Genomic DNA, 14,658 nt, shown 5'->3' with positions numbered 1-14,658 from the left:
AGCTTCCCACCTTAACCACAACTGTCCAACTCTAGTTCCCTCTCACCCATTCCTTTCATCTTTATCCCTACACATAGGCTTTCGTCTTCTCCCCTCTTAACCTGTATCCAGGCTGCTCAATGGGAAGTGCCAGAATACAAATTCCAAAAATAGTATCTGTGAAAGGGAAGGGATCTGGATTTATCTCACGCCTGTTCAATAGTAGTTCAAGACAAGTTACATGTGAGTGTACTACCCTATCCCTGGGGGGGGGGGGGGGGGGGGTAATCTAAGCTTGAATTTTAGGTAGTGGACAGTTAAGAGATTTGCCCACGATAACAAGAAGCATCAGTGGGATTTAAACCCTGGTTTTCCTTGTTTTCAGCCCTCTTCTCTAACCATTAGGCCAGGGCTACTCAATTCTGATTCTCAAGGTCCACAGATAGGCTGGGTTTTCAGGATATCTATAAAGAAGATTTGCAAACCAAGGAGGCAGTGCATGCAAATCTCTCTCATACATATTCATTGTAGATATCCTGAACACCCAGCCTGTCTATGGACTTCGAGAACTGGAATTGAGTAGCCCTGGCCTAATGGTTAGAGCAGGGGCATAGCTACGGGTGGGCCTGGGTGGGCACAGGTCCGCCCAATCTTGGCTCAGGCCCACCCAGTCTTTTGTGACCCTGCCCGGCCCGGAGGTTTACCTTAAAAGAGGCAGGACTGCTGGGCTGAACTTGCTAGAAGCGCACCCTCGGCTTCTGGAAAGAATTGTTGCTGCCCTTCCCGCCCTTCCGTTGAACTTTTTGTCCATTTTCAGTTTCCCTCTCGCATCCGCTCCTCCCTCCCTCAACTTCGTCCCCCCCCCCCCCCCCCCCCCACAGTCCTCTGGAGTCCGGACCTGACCGAACCGTCGTACCTGCAGGCAGTGGGGAGAGGATGCCGGCGTCCAGGCGTCGGGGTCCTTCTGCTGCCTGCCACGTCCCGCCTACTCTGATTCAACTTGCAGGACGCGGCAGTCAAAGGACACCGTCTGTGACCGTCGGGAGACTCAGGAGTCAGGACCAAGCGATCTAATCCACGGTAAGCAAGGAAGCCAATTTGGTTAATCTCTGTTTTCACTCCCCCACATAGCTCTCATCTCTTCTAGTACACTCAAACCAAAGGAAGCAAACCTATGAGCTGCTGCATCCACGTTGTCGTTCTTTACTGTTTGTCCATCTGTAATGTAACAAGTCTAAAGCTGTTTCAATTGGATAAGTAGTGCCTTAAAAGGTAGAGGTCAAAAGTTTTTGTTTTTGTTTTTTTTTTACTTATTGGACAGCTTTTTAATTTATTTGAAAGCTTCCCATATAGGTATAAATATCATGAAATAACAATTGAATATCACTAAAACATCTTTAAAATTATTATAGCTGGTAGAAACTGCAATTTTAAACTCTGTATTTTGTGCTAATGTTTGTACACTAAAAAATAAAATAAATAAATAAATACACTGTATACAATACAGATGGCCAAATTTCAGTGAGGATATCCTGTTTCCTGATGGGTTCATCTTAACTGTTGTAATCTACCTTGGGAAGCCTGGTGTTATAAAGATGATGGAATATATATCAGGGCTTTTTTTGAGGGGGTACTGAGTACCGGCACCTTTTTCATTGTCTGCTAAAATTGACCCATGGTCCCCAAGTTTTAATGAAAGAGCTGAGGCTTTACACACCAATTCTGACTTGTCATAGGTTCTGTGACTGGTTGCAGGGGGCCTGGCTATTGTGGGGTGGGTCCCTCAGTGATCACCTCACCCCTGAAGGGTGGCCTAGCATTTGAGTACCGGCACCTATTTTGGTAGAAAAAATGAAGGGATAGATGGTGGGGAAGGGAAGGATAGAGCTGATGCTGGGCTGTGAGGATGGATGGGGGGAAAAAAGAAGGGAACGGTAGGGCTGATGCTGCGCTATGGGGATGGAATTGGGAGGTAGGGAAGGGCAGAGAAGGGCTGATGCCATGCTACAGGACAATTTTAAATTTTTGGTCCTCTTTTCTGTAATTGATGAGGGTTGGTATGTGTTCTGCATGAGAGATTCTGCTGGCATGTAGTTTGTGTGGTATGAATCTGACGTCTGAATTTTCCAATGGAATGTATTGCTGCTATGTATATTCACCTCTGCCTTTATAAAAGTACTGTTGTTGGTAAACATGTTCAGAATTGGTGTTAAGGAGCTTCTTTGCAGCCTTTAGTGTTACTTCACAAAGTACCTGGCAGTGAAGGGATTTTGTATTGCTATTATTGAGGTGCTACCAGAATTTGAATACATTTCTCCTACGTAATTATATTGCAGAATCATGCCATGTGTGTTGAGAAGTTTGCCGCTGTAGTAGACTTATGCATGGTCAATTTTAAGATATGGGATAATGTAATCATATTTAAAAATATCAATTTTTCCATTAAATATGTATGTGGTTATGTTGATTTAGGGCAGCTATTGGACAGACTACTTAGAAATCCATTATCAAGTGCATTCTAAGGCATTATTTTGTAGTATCACAAGAAACACTACTATACACACAGTGCCCACCCATATTAGCTCTGGGCCCACCCAAAATCTCAGGCTACGCCACTGGGTTAGAGAAGAGGGCTGAAAACAAGGCAAACCAGGGTTTAAATCCCACTGATGCTTCTTGTGATCTTGAGCAAATCTCTTAACTCTCCACTGCCTAAAATACAAGCTTAGATTAAAATCACTCCGGGAAGAGGGTAATATCTATAGTACCCACGTGTAACTTGTCTTGAACTACTATTGGATAGGTGTGAGATAAATCCAGATCCCTTCCCTTTCACAGATACAACTTTTGGAATTTGTATACTGGCACGTCCCATTGAGCAGCTTGAATACAGGTTAAGAGGAGGGGAGAAGAGGAAAGGCTGTGTGAAGGGATAAAGATGAAAGGAATGAGTGAGAGAGGACTAGAGGTGAACAGTTGTGGTTAGAGGAAAGGGTGGGAAGCTATAAGGAGGGACAGAAGGGTGTGGGAAGCTGTGGAAAGGGAAATAGAAGGAAGGGAGGGGTGTGATGATAAAAGAGGAAACTAAACTACATGAAACAGAAAGAAAGAGATGGGGAAAAATGAGAAGTCAAACGGGATACACATGAAGATTTTTTTTCCTTTAACTCATAAGTTCCAGTGTATTTTTCAAGTCTTGTCTTTGATAACAAAGTGGGGAAAAAAAGAATTACTGGGTATTGAGACAAAGCAGAAATCCTCACTGCCTTTTTCTACCTCAGTATTAAATAGCACTTGGGTGTTTGATTTGAACAATAGAAATAATCTAGGAACATAAAAAGAAAGAAAAAACTGAACCATGGAAAAAGTTAGAAATCATAAGAAACAGATGAAATGCATCAAAGGGATTATGCCTGAAAAGAATGAAGTGGTTGCAAGTACAGCTGTACCGAATAGCATATTATACTATTCGGCCGAATACAAATAATGAAAAATATTATTCGGCCTAATACGAATATCGAATAGAAATAATGGGCATTGAGCTTTGACATAACAAATAATAAAACAAGCAACTTGAAATCAGAGATCAAGTGTTGATTTCAGTGGGATTTAGCACAGTACAGCCCCAGATTATTTATACTGGAATTCTAAATCACTATTCGGCCAAATACAAATAATGTATTTGGGGCCCTATTGAATCAAATACAAATATTTAGTACAGCCCTAGTTGGAAGTCCATGCCACTTAATAATTTAGGACTACATTAGAATGAAGGTGGTGCCTTAGGACTGGTAAAGGACATAAACAGTGGAAAAACAGAATTATTTCACCTATTCCTTACAGTCTGGTCCTAGATGATCACCCCATGTCTTTGGACTGGGTTGTGCTAGATCTGGTTATATCCCACTGTATGCATACACCTTTTCTTAGAACAGTTGGAAATACAAGTTCACAGATGCTGTGGGTACAACCAGAACTGGCTCAGTCTGGCTCAATGACATAGAACAATTTGGCAACCTTAATCCTAACAAAAACTCCACAACAGAGCTTGAAGAATGAAAATTGTAGGTGTTTCAAACAAGCTTAAATGCAACTACAATGAACAGCAGAACAAGAAAATGTCATGAAAATAGTTTTTCCCAGAGTATCAGAGCATTCATTTCTATCCACTTTATTGGTTCTAATGGTATAGACATGTATGAATATGAGTGTGTGAGGGGTTGTGTGTGCTGAGAACAAATAAAAGACGTGCCCATACCTTATGGTATTCTGACTCCCTGGATCAAAGAATTAATAAGGCAATAACTAAAAGTATAGCATCAAGGTGAAATTTTCTTCAAATTTTTTTTTTATAAGAAACAATATGAAGTATACAAATAAAAACAAATACTTGTGCTTCGATTTTTAAAAATTCGTTATGCTTTCTCGATACTGAAGGAAATCTTTCAGTAATTTCGGCAACTGGAGCTGTGGAACAAGGTGAAGTCTGGATCTTCCTAGGCAGTTTCGGACACACAACCGACACAATTGGCAGAGAGAGAATGGAGTAGCTGGAAACAAATCAGAGAGCTAATTAAAACATCAGCCAACCACAACTCGTTCTTTACCATCTAAAATTATGAAAAAAGCAGGCACGTGCAATATGAAAGGTAGGTTATATCGGAAAAGTCATTATTTTTAAATACCAGTGTTCCATTTTCTTAGCTTTTAGAACAGGTGTTTGAATGAATAACTAACTAATGTGGGGTCCTTTACTAAAGGGCGTTAAGCTCGTAAAAGAAACAGGCTACTGGAAAAACACATTAATGTGTTTTACAGTGTTTTGCTGCCTGTGAGTTACCCCTTTTTAAGAAATATTTCTCGGGGGGACGGTGTCATAGGCAGAGAGTGAGCATTCCTGTGTTATCTGGTTCACATGTTATGATTAGCATGTGGTAACTGGATAACACAGAGATAATGCAGGAACAGTTAGCGCCTCTTAAATAAGAGGCGATAACCCCTAGATTCTATATATGGGGCCCAGATTTGGGCACCCTCCCAAGATGCATGCACAACTTACTTGGCTAATGAACCCTTAACAAGCAATAATTGGATGCTAACAACCAATTATTGATGTTAATTGGCACCAACTGGGATTTGCACGCACACCTGGCTGCACGCTATTCTATAATGTCAGGCACCCAAATCCCATGGCACGCAATCCAAAAGGGGACGTGGCAATAGGAAGGGCAGGGTGTGTCAGGGGCATTCTGAAAAGTTGTGCACATTGTTATGGAATAATGGTCAGCGCATCCAACTCGGGTACCAGAATTTATACCAGGTTTCAGCAGACATATGTTTGGTGCCCAAAGTTAAGTCGCAGGACTCAGTGCTAAGCGCAATTCTATAAAGGGTGTGTTTACAAAAATAGTGAGAAAGCTCCAAGCAGCACATCCTACATGGCAGCCATCTTGATCCCTTTATTCATATTTTATAACGTGTATTTTTGTTTTTATCTATACTATAATTATATTCTACTATATTGTACTAATTATAGTATATATTCATATTATTTAATATCATTTATATACGATGCAAGCTTGAAGTTCTAGCATGTTATAAACTACATTTCAAAAGTATTAAGAAAAATCAATTATTTTCAGAAAGTATATGTAAAACTTATCTTTGATATTTGTATTTATGCTTTTTAATTCATATACCATGTAATTCAATTATTTTAGAAGATGTCATACATACAAATAGATCAGAAGAAATGGAATAAGCTATGTGGAAAATAGTGCCACCTCCATCAGAAACATCATGAAGCAGTACAAAGTTTGACTGATACATTTCTATTGAACATTCTCTATCACTTTTATTATATTCCCTTGCAGAAAATGAATATCCACATTACCTTCATACAGAAGCAATAGTCGTTCCACCAAACTACTTGGAGTAGCTACTTCAACAGGTCGTCTGTAATCTATGTTTTTGGCATTAATATCAGCCCCAAAGTCAAGCAGTAAATTTATAATCTCTGTGCTGGTCTGCTGAGCAGCAGCATGTAGCGGAGTGTCTAAGTGCCTGCCTTTTTGTACATTTGCACCTGTAGCATAAAATGTAGATAAAGAAATGTTAAGATGGTACTAAAATGTCTTTGAGGCTAAACTTTCAGGATGAATGAAAAAAAAAATGTCATCCTATGCAGAACCCAGAGCAGTTAATGTTCAAAATGTTTGTCAGACAAATCCCTACACCCCCCCCCCCCTACTCTTTGGTTAAATTTTGCCCAATAAGATTTATCCAAATAAAAGGGTGATAATTAGGGCATTCTTGGGACATGGTTTGACGTTAGTCAGTCAGTTCTGAAATTCAATGCTACTGGCCAAAGATATCTAGACTAATCAAACTTTGGTTGACCAAAGAAGAGACCTAAAATTATCTGGATAACTCTGTCTGGATACTTTTATCTGGATATATTCACTTCCACACTTAATAGGTTTCTTTGACTATCCAAAGTTTTCTGGGTAACTTACCCACTTGGCAGGTGTTTAGGCACATTTCTGACTTTGGTTCATAAAATTTTTCACTCAGGAATTCCAACCTCTTTATCATGATTCTTGACACCCTACTTACCTGCTAGATCACTGTGAACTTCACAATAAAACAATGCAAGTTCTACAGCAAGAATTAGCAGTAAATTTAAAAGACTGAGATTATACTCCACATACTCTGCCTTAGGAGTGATGTTCATTCCTGTCATAGTATGCACAAAACTAACCCATTTGGAGAAAATGCCCCCGACACAAACCTATTAGTAGTGCCATCGTCTCTATATTTATTTATTTATTTGTAGCATCTGTATCCCACATTTTCCCACCTATTTGCAGGCTCAATGTGGCTTACATTTTCCACAATGGTGATCACCAATTTCGGAAGTGAAATACATATTTAAGGTGAAGGAGACAGAGAGGATTAGGTATACAGTTACAGAAAGTGCATTTTCATAATCAGAAATAAAGGTGTTGGATTAATTTCAATCGTGAATAGATTAACTTGGACAATCAGGAATATTAAACTTCAATCTTATTGATTAGTATGGACAATCGGGAAGTACAGAATTATGTTTAGTGAAGATTCGGTGTAAAATTTTGATTAACTGGTATTTAGGATGGGTTATTGTAGTATGCTTTGTTGAAAAGGTTGGTTTTCAATAATTTACGGAAATTATTTATGTCGTGTGTTGTTTTTATTGATATTCACTTAGACTCAATTTGAGACTCAATTTTTAGCATTATAGGCCTTTCCCTCTGGAACCATCTGCCTAATTCACTATACCTAGAGTACTCATACCCAGTGGTGTGCTGGAGTGGGCTCTCACGGGCTCGCGAGAGCCGTTTGTTAAGTTTTTAAGAATTTTGGGAGCCAGTTGTTAAAGTAGGCCTCCCCATGGCTACTTTAACAACTGACTCCCAAAATGTGGGCTTGGGCCCCCTCCTGAATTCTCTTTTACTTTGCTAGCAGTGATGCTGGCCCCACCAGCCAAGTAAATAGATTGCTGCTGCTCCCTGCTCCTTGTTTCTGACTCTGACCCTCAGGCTGGGACTTTTCATGCAAGCGCAAGAAGGTTCCATCATGCTGCTCAGAGCCAGAAACAAGCAGCAGAGAATGGTGGCAGTCGATTTATTGGCTGGTGGGGCTCGGCAAAGGTATGCCTAGCGTGCCTGCACAAGGGAGGGGAGAGAGAAGCATGTATTCCCCCCCTCCCCCAAAATTTCAGGGCCGGCTATGCCCAGAGAGAGAGCCCGTTGTTAAAAATTTACCAGCACACCCCTGCTCATACCTATAGTTTAGGAATAAGTTAAAGGCCTTCCTTCTTGAGGATGCTTGTGGCATCTGATATGGAAGAGAGATGGGTGGAATTTGGTGGGGCAGCTATGACATGAGTTTGAAGCACCCAGGGCTAGATTCTATATATGGTGCTTAAAAAAATCCACTTGGAAAACATTTCCACCTAAGCATATTCTATATGATTTAGGCGCGGTATATAGAATATGCTTAGTTGATATCCCAGTGCCTCAATTTAAACCAATGAAAATATGGCGTAAATCCCTGCACGTAGATTTACATGCAGTGGGACATATTCTATAACAATGCATGTAAATTTTGGAACGCCCACAAAATGCCCATTTCTCCACCCATGACCACGCCTCACATGCATTAGAATTTAGGCACAGTCCAATACAGAATATGCTTAGTGAGTTATGTGCGTAAATTCTAATTATTGCCAACTAGTGCTCATTATTGCCTGTTAGGTGCTGTTAACAACACTGATTAGCTTGTCAAGTCAATTAAGTTACATGCGTTGTTATGGAATACGCTTAGATTTCAGTGCGGAATGCTAGGTGCACTATCAGGTTTATTTTTGAAAGAGAAGGGTGCCCATCTTTCGACACAAATTGGGAGATGGGCATCCTTCTCCCAAGGTCTCCCAAATCGGCATAATCGAAAGCTGATTTTGGGCGCCCTCAACTGCTTTCCGTCACGGAGATGACCAAAGTTCACGGGGGCATGTCAGAAGCGTAGCAAAGGCGGGACTGGGGCGTGCTTAACACATGGGCGTCCTCGGCCGATAATGGAAAAAAGAAGGGAGTCTCTGACGAGCACTTGGCCGACTTTACTTGGTCCATTTTTTTCTTGCGACCAAGCCTCAAAAAGGTGCCTGAACTGACCAGATGACCACCGGAGGGAATCAGGGATGACCACCCCTTACTCCCCCAGGCCCATCTCCTCCACCTGTTAAACTTGTGGTGGTAAATGTGAGCCCTCCAAAACCCACCACAAACCCACTGTACCCACATCTAGGTGCCCCCTTCATCCCTAAGGGCTATGGTAGTGGTGTACAGCTGTGGGGAGTGGGTTTTGGGGGGCTCAGCACACAAGGTAAGGGAGCTATGCACCTGGGAGCTTTTTCTGAAGTCCACTACAGTGCCCCCTAGGGTGCCCGGTTGGTGTCCTGGCATGTCAGGGGGACCAGTGCACTAAAAATGCTGGCTCCTCCCACGACCAAAAGGCTTGGATTTGGTCGTTTCTGAGATGGGCGTCCTCGGTTTCCATTATCGCCGAAAATCGGGGACAACCATCTCTAGGGACGACTATCTCTAAGGTCAACCTAAATGTGGAGATTTGGGCATCTCCAACCGTATTATCGAAACAAAAGATGGACGCCCATGTTGTTTCAATAATACGGGTTTCCTCGCCCCTTCGCGCTCTGTTCGATTATGCCCCTCCACAATGAATCTGGCCCACAGTACTTTATCTATATACTATAATCATCATTGTAATTTATCTTTTTCTGACTTTACAAATAGAATAACAAGCTAAACTACTGAGCTATGCTAATGAAGTATATGTGGAGGGGCATTTTTGATATGAAGTCCAAATGGAAAAAAAAAACATTTGTTAGAAAACGCAGAAAAAAATAAGTCCATAATGAAAGACGTAAACAAACGTTTTCCAATATCCGAAAATACATTTATAAAACATGCAATAAAAGGGCAAATGGCAAATGACACAGACGTTCTGAGATAATTGTCTCTGCCAACTGGAAATACTCTATGGAAAATGTGCAACGGTGGTAGTGGTCCCTGTGTTGAAGGAGTGGAGGAGTGGCCTAGTGGTTAGGGTGGTGGACTTTGGTCCTGGGGAACTGAGGAACTGATTTTGATTCCCGGCACAGGCAGCTCCTTATGACTCTGGGCAAGTCACTTAACCCTCCATTGCCCCATGTAAGCCGCATTGAGCCTGCCATGAGTGGGAAAGCGCGGGGTACAAATGTAACAAAAATAAAATAAAAACATCCTCTGCAACAGCAGAACACTCCCTCAATGCGCAAAACATGCATATATAGTACTGCATGTGGAAGGGTGTCCTTCAGTATGGGTAACATGTCTCTCAGGAGAGAGACTAATTTCTCTCTGGAGGAGTCTGAGCTGCCACCCCACAATTTGTCAGTTAGGGCATGGAAATCAATCAGGAGCAGCCTGGAAAGGTGAATATGAAGCAGTGTCCCCCAGTATCACATCACCAGTCATGTGCAAGCACCATACATAGGCAGGGTCAGATACCATGAGTTCTGAAGGAAGATTATCAGGTCCTTTCCCCTCTGCTCATGGCACACATATGCAGAAAAACCCAGAACATGCCCCATGCCTCCCATGCCACCACTAACCTTCAAATGCAGAAATGAGCAGATGCCCATTTCTGGACCATCTAACACCCCCCTCCCCAATCCAGACATGCTGTCCCATGCCTACATACTGATGGGAACATTGGCAGCACTCACAAAAGTACATGCAGCCATCCAAAGGCACACCTGCTTTCCCCCACTGCCCATCCCCACCTCCCAGCAACAGTGCACATGCTCCACACAAAAGGCACAATGCTATCCTCTGTCCCCATGGCCACCTCAGCTCACACAGCACCTGTGTCTTTGTACTGCTTACCCACCCCCTAAGCCCTCCCCCCTAAATCTGGCTACTGCCATCTGTCACAGGCTACGTGAGGAGCATTGCACAACATGTCATAAACAAACCAGGTATGTCAAGCCAAGAAACCCCATTACCTGACCCCTTTCTCCACCAGCTGGGCTGGTAAATGGGCTTAGCGCATTCTTTCACAGGCCTTTCCTGTGCACTAAGCCCATTTATAAAGTGGCCATCAAAAAGGGCTTTTTTTCTATTTCTTGCATTTCAGGCTGTGTGCTAATGTTAGCATTAGTGAGTGGCCATTTAAAAAAATTAACTCGGGAGCATTTATGCCTCCCATTTAGAAGGCACTAAGGGCCCCCGCATTATGGATGTGCAAACCAGTTAGCACAGTGGTAATGTCAGTCCTCATTCTCCGCCCCTGGCACACCCCCTTCGGAAAAATAAATAAATAAATAAATAAATACTGCCCACTTAGCATGCACAGATGGCAAAATTATTGCAGAATACTTCAGCACATCCTACGCCAGGCCATTTTTGCTGCGTTAGGCATGCATTAGTGCCTAAATCAGCCTAGTAAAAGGGCTCTTAATCAGCAACATAAATCACACTAGGAAGACTGAGTCAGAGTATATCCACCATTTCAAATATTTTTATTCACCTGTAGTTTTTTTCTTAAGTTGAGTGAATCAAACCTGTATTTCTAAGTTGGATCTAGTGTATCTATTTATGATGCTCATCATCTACTATAAATATGTTTTACTCAATGATGTATAAATCTAATCAATTTATTTCATTAAGCAAAATAGCCTAAGTATATTCTCTAGTTGTATTATTTCCATTTATTTTGAATGAATGATTGTTAGTAATACGTAATTTATCTTTAAAATCGAGTGTGGTGCCAGAAGATTGGAGGGTAGCCCATGTAACGCTGATATTTAAAAAAAGTTCCAGAGGAGATCCGGGAAATTATAGACCAGTGAGCCTGACGTTGGTGCCGGGCAAAATGGTAGAGACTATTATAAAGAACAAAATTACAGAGCAAATTCAAAAGCATGGATTAATGAGACAAAGCCAACATGGATTTAATGAAGGGAAATCTTGCCTCACCAATCTATTAGATTTCTTTGAAGGGGTGAACAAACATGTGGATAAAGGTGAGCTGGTTGATATTGTGCTTTTTAACATATTTATAAATGATCTAGAGATGGGAATAACTAGTGAGGTAATTACATTTGTGGATGACACAAAGTTATTCAAAGTTTGTAAAATCAAGAGTATTGTGCAGAATTGCAAGAGGACCTTACGAGATTGGGATTTGCTTTCTGACTGGACATTAGACACACAAGTTTGTTACATGTTTGCTGCAAGTATCTTGAAGAAATTGAATAAGACATTTAAAGAGGCTATTGGGAGGTTTTTGCCAATGATTAGTTTGAGTCAATAGGAAGCTGAGGTTCTCATGTTGAGAGTGACTGGGTGACACGAACAGTGCCTAGTTTCCACGGTGTCAACCTGTGACTGCTGAGGCTTTCTTCCTCCCCTTCAGAATAATCAACAATTAAAAAATTGAATAATAAAAAATTGTAAAATTGTGATTGAAGAAATTAAAGAGTGAAGAAGCAAATAGTGTAACTGAGGGAGTCTTTAAAGGTTAAATTGGTGTCCACATGTACATAAGTACATAAGTAGTGCCATACTGGGAAAGACCAAAGGTCCATCTAGCCCAGCATCCTGTCACCGACAGTGGCCAATCCAGGTCAAGGGCACCTGGCACGCTCCCCAAACGTAAAAACATTCCAGACAAGTTATACCTAAAAATGCGGAATTTTTCCAAGTCCATTTAATAGCGGTCTATGGACTTGTCCTTTAGGAATCTATCTAACCCCTTTTTAAACTCCGTCAAGCTAACCGCCCGTACCACGTTCTCCGGCAACGAATTCCAGAGTCTAATTACACGTTGGGTGAAGAAAAATTTTCTCCGATTCATTTTAAATTTACCACACTGTAGCTTCAACTCATGCCCTCTAGTCCTAGTATTTTTGGATAGCGTGAACAGTCGCTTCACATCCACCCGATCCATTCCACTCATTATTTTATACACTTCTATCATATCTCCCCTCAGCCGTCTCTTCTCCAAGCTGAAAAGCCCTAGCCTTCTCAGCCTCTCTTCATAGGAAAGTCGTCCCATCCCCACTATCATTTTCGTCGCCCTTCGCTGTACCTTTTCCAATTCTACTATATCTTTTTTGAGATACGGAGACCAGTACTGAACACAATACTCCAGGTGCGGTCGCACCATGGAGCGATACAACGGCATTATAACATCCGCACACCTGGACTCCATACCCTTCCTAATAACACCCAACATTCTATTCGCTTTCCTAGCCGCAGCAGCACACTGAGCAGAAGGTTTCAGCGTATCATCGACGACGACACCCAGATCCCTTTCTTGATCCGTAACTCCTAAAGCGGAACCTTGCAAGACGTAGCTATAATTCGGGTTCCTCTTACCCACATGCATCACTTTGCACTTGTCAACATTGAACTTCATCTGCCACTTGCACGCCCATTCTCCCAGTCTCGCAAGGTCCTCCTGTAATCGTTCACATTCCTCCTGCGACTTGACGACCCTGAATAATTTTGTGTCATCGGCGAATTTAATTACCTCACTAGTTATTCCCATCTCTAGGTCATTTATAAATACATTAAAAAGCAACGGACCCAGCACAGACCCCTGCGGGACCCCACTAACTACCCTCCTCCACTGAGAATACTGGCCACGCAATCCTACTCTCTGCTTCCTATCTTTCAACCAGTTCTTAATCCATAATAATACCCTACCTCCGATTCCATGACTCTGCAATTTCTTCAGGAGTTTTGGTTTTGTGCAACAGACATTGTGGACCCCATTGTGTTCCCAGTGAATTTCTAATTTCATTGACTACCTTTGTGGTAAAGATTATTTTTCCTTTTTAGAAGTGATTAGATTTTTGGTGGAAATTGGACATGAAATATCATCTAATTACAGAACATGAGAATACAGTGCACTCCATTTAAGTGCACGTCGGATAAGCGCATGCTCTGTTTAACTGCATGCCGTACTTCGGTCCTGTTTTTGGCACCACCAATTTCTATGGGGACAAACTTCGGTTTAGCGCACCACTGATAAGTGCAAGATTTGTTTATATGCATGGTTAAAGACCGCTCCTCTGCAGGAAAGACTCCGCATAAGTGCACGCACAGAATATGGAAGCCGATTGGCACGTGACAAAGGGGCGATAAATTTGAAATCTCGTTGGTTAACTGCCACGGGCAGAATAAGCGAAAGAAAGTTGTTAGAGTGTACACTGGAGTCGTCGTCGTCATCGCGCAACTGTAAGACTTTAACACTGGCTGAACAAATAGAAGTTCTTAAAAATTTAGAAAACAAAGTCAAGCATCTATTGCTGAAGAATATGGTGTCAATCCCAGTCAAATTTCACGTAACTTGAAGCAGAAAGATCAGCTTCTGGAAGACTGGCAAAACAATACAAAACCACACAGGAAACGTAAACAGGCGGAAAAAGCTGAGGATGTAGAAGATGCTCTTCTTCGGTGGTTTTCTCAAGTCAGGAGCAGACAGTTTCCTGTCAGTGGTCCATTGCTTATGGAGAAAGCTAATCAGCTAGCTGAAAGTCTTGGAATAACTGAATTCAAAGCCACTGTTGGATGGTTGGAAAGATGGAAGGAGAGTAACAACATAAAATTCAAGAAACAGCATGGTGAAAAACAAGACGCTGATGACTTTGGTGCTGAAAATTGTGTTGTTTCAGTTCTTCCTACCATCTTGAACGAGTTTGCACTTCATGACATTTTCAATGCTGACGAAAACAGTCTCTACTGGTGAGCGATTCCTGATGGAACACTTGCATTCAAACAACCCAAAACTACAGGAAGTAAAACATCGAAGGACCGACTGACAATCCTTCTTTTCTGCAATATGGATGGGAGTGAGAAGTTGGAGCCATTCGTCATTGGAAAGAGCAAACAGCCCCATTGCTTCAAGAATGTTAAGTGACTTCCTGTGTCATACGAGGCTAACGCAAATTCATGGATGACTGGGGAAATTTGGAAGCAGCGGGCACAAAAGCATCAGATTTTGTTGCTTTGTGATAATTGTGCTGCACACAGTGATGATGTCAGGCTGTCTAACGTCAAGGTGGTCTTCCTG

The 14,658-nt window shown here is 41.8% G+C and overlaps 1 protein-coding gene across 5 annotated transcripts in view; it reads right to left on the bottom strand.

Annotated features, from left to right (window-relative positions):
• Positions 1–2,610: 2,610 nt before the first annotated feature.
• ASB5 (ankyrin repeat and SOCS box containing 5) overlaps positions 2,611–14,658 on the bottom strand; it is a 127,580-nt gene continuing 115,532 nt past the window's right edge. For all 5 annotated transcript variants that reach the window (XM_030191523.1, XM_030191524.1, XM_030191526.1 and 2 more), the window contains 2 exons: positions 5,873–6,064; positions 2,611–4,529 (listed from right to left, as the gene is read on the bottom strand). In XM_030191523.1, coding sequence (XP_030047383.1) covers positions 4,384–4,529; positions 5,873–6,064 — 338 coding nt within the window. In that variant the 3' untranslated portion in view covers positions 2,611–4,383. The remainder of the gene's footprint in view (positions 4,530–5,872; positions 6,065–14,658) is intronic.

Source organism: Microcaecilia unicolor, chromosome 2 (assembly GCF_901765095.1).
Source record: "Microcaecilia unicolor chromosome 2, aMicUni1.1, whole genome shotgun sequence".
Lineage (NCBI taxonomy): Eukaryota > Metazoa > Chordata > Amphibia > Gymnophiona > Siphonopidae > Microcaecilia > Microcaecilia unicolor.
The sequence above is the reverse complement of the archived record's forward strand: the minus strand, read 5'-3'. Positions and strand labels throughout refer to the sequence as shown.